The sequence below is a fragment of the Myotis lucifugus genome, unplaced genomic scaffold (assembly GCF_000147115.1).
Source record: "Myotis lucifugus unplaced genomic scaffold, Myoluc2.0 scaffold_600, whole genome shotgun sequence".
Classification (NCBI taxonomy): Eukaryota; Metazoa; Chordata; class Mammalia; order Chiroptera; family Vespertilionidae; genus Myotis; species Myotis lucifugus.
In genome coordinates, this window is record NW_005871648.1 from 312,799 (window position 1) to 314,125 (window position 1,327).

At 54.3% G+C, this 1,327-nt stretch overlaps 1 protein-coding gene across 1 annotated transcript in view; it reads right to left on the minus strand.

The window, feature by feature from the left end:
- The window catches only part of ZSCAN2 (zinc finger and SCAN domain containing 2), a 42,871-nt gene that overhangs the window by 14,072 nt on the left and 27,472 nt on the right, over positions 1-1,327 (minus strand). The window contains 1 exon segment of the mRNA XM_014447001.2: positions 7-1,157. Within this exon segment, the coding sequence (XP_014302487.2) occupies positions 7-1,157 (1,151 nt within the window).

The window sequence follows — 1,327 nt, forward strand, 5'->3', positions numbered from 1 at the left end:
GTGCACCACCAGCTGGGAGCGCTGGCTGAAGCACTTCCCACACTCGCCGCATTTGTAGGGCTTCTCGCCCGTGTGGATCCGCTGGTGCTTGATGAGGTTGGAGCTCCAGCTGAAGCTCTCCCCGCAGGTCAGGCACTCGTAGGGCTTCTCGCCCGTGTGCATCCCCTGGTGCGCGATCAGGCTGGAGCTCTGGCTGAAGCTCTTCCCACACTCCCCGCACTTGTAGGGCTTCTCCACCAGGTGGGTTCTGCGGTGCGTGGCCAGGTTGGAGCTGCGGCTGAAGCTTTTCCCACACTCGCCGCACTGGTAGGGCTTCTCTCCCGTGTGAGTTCTCCGGTGGGTGATGAGGGCTGAGCTCTGACTGAACCTCTGCCCGCAGTCGGGGCATTTGTATGGTTTCTCCCCGGTGTGGATCCTCTGGTGTCGGATCAGGTTGGAGTTGTAACTAAAGCTCTCGCCGCATTCTTTACACGCGTAGGGCTTTTCTCCAGTGTGGATTCCCTGATGCGTATTAAGGCTGGACCGGTTGCCGAAGCTCTTGCCACACTCAGGGCACGAGTATGGCTTCTCTCCCGTGTGGGTTCGCTGGTGAGCGATGAGGTTGGGGCTCCTGCTGAAACTCTTGCCACACTCGGCACACTGGAAGGGTTTCTCGCCCGTGTGGATCCTCTGGTGGGTTATGAGGTTGGCGCTCCGGCTAAAGCTTTTCCCACAATCCCTGCATTTATAAGGTTTCTCCCCGGTGTGAGTCGTTTGGTGTCTACTAAAGTTGGAACCGTCGCTAAAGCTTTTCCCACATTCGTCGCACTTGTAGTATTTCTCTCCCGTGTGGGTCCGCTCGTGCGTGATGAGGTGGGATTTCCGACTGAAGGTTTTCCCGCACTGGGGGCATTCGTAGGGCTTCTCACCCAGGTAGGTGCCCTGAAGGCCGATGAGCTGTCCAGCTTCCCTGCCCTGGGATGGCACTTCCCTGTGGTCTTCACTTGAGGCCTTTCCCCGGGGACCCCTGGAGCCACAGTCTCTCTCAAGGTCACTTTCCCAATCAGACTGCTGAACACCTTCCCCTCCAGGTGTTTCTGAGAAGAGCCCATGTGAGTCCATGTCCTCAAATATGTCTTGATTAGAGTTCTCCCCGTTTTCACTCGGGATCTCAAAATCTGAAATGATGAAGAAAAAACATACAATTTACACTCAATTCCCTGTGATGAGAAAAGGAAACCAAGGGGGAAATTTTTTAAATTTCAACTTCTAATGAAATAAAGAGGCTAAAGAATCCTGAAGACTTTAAAACCAGGTTATTTTCTCTACTGGTATCTAGTTACCAGGC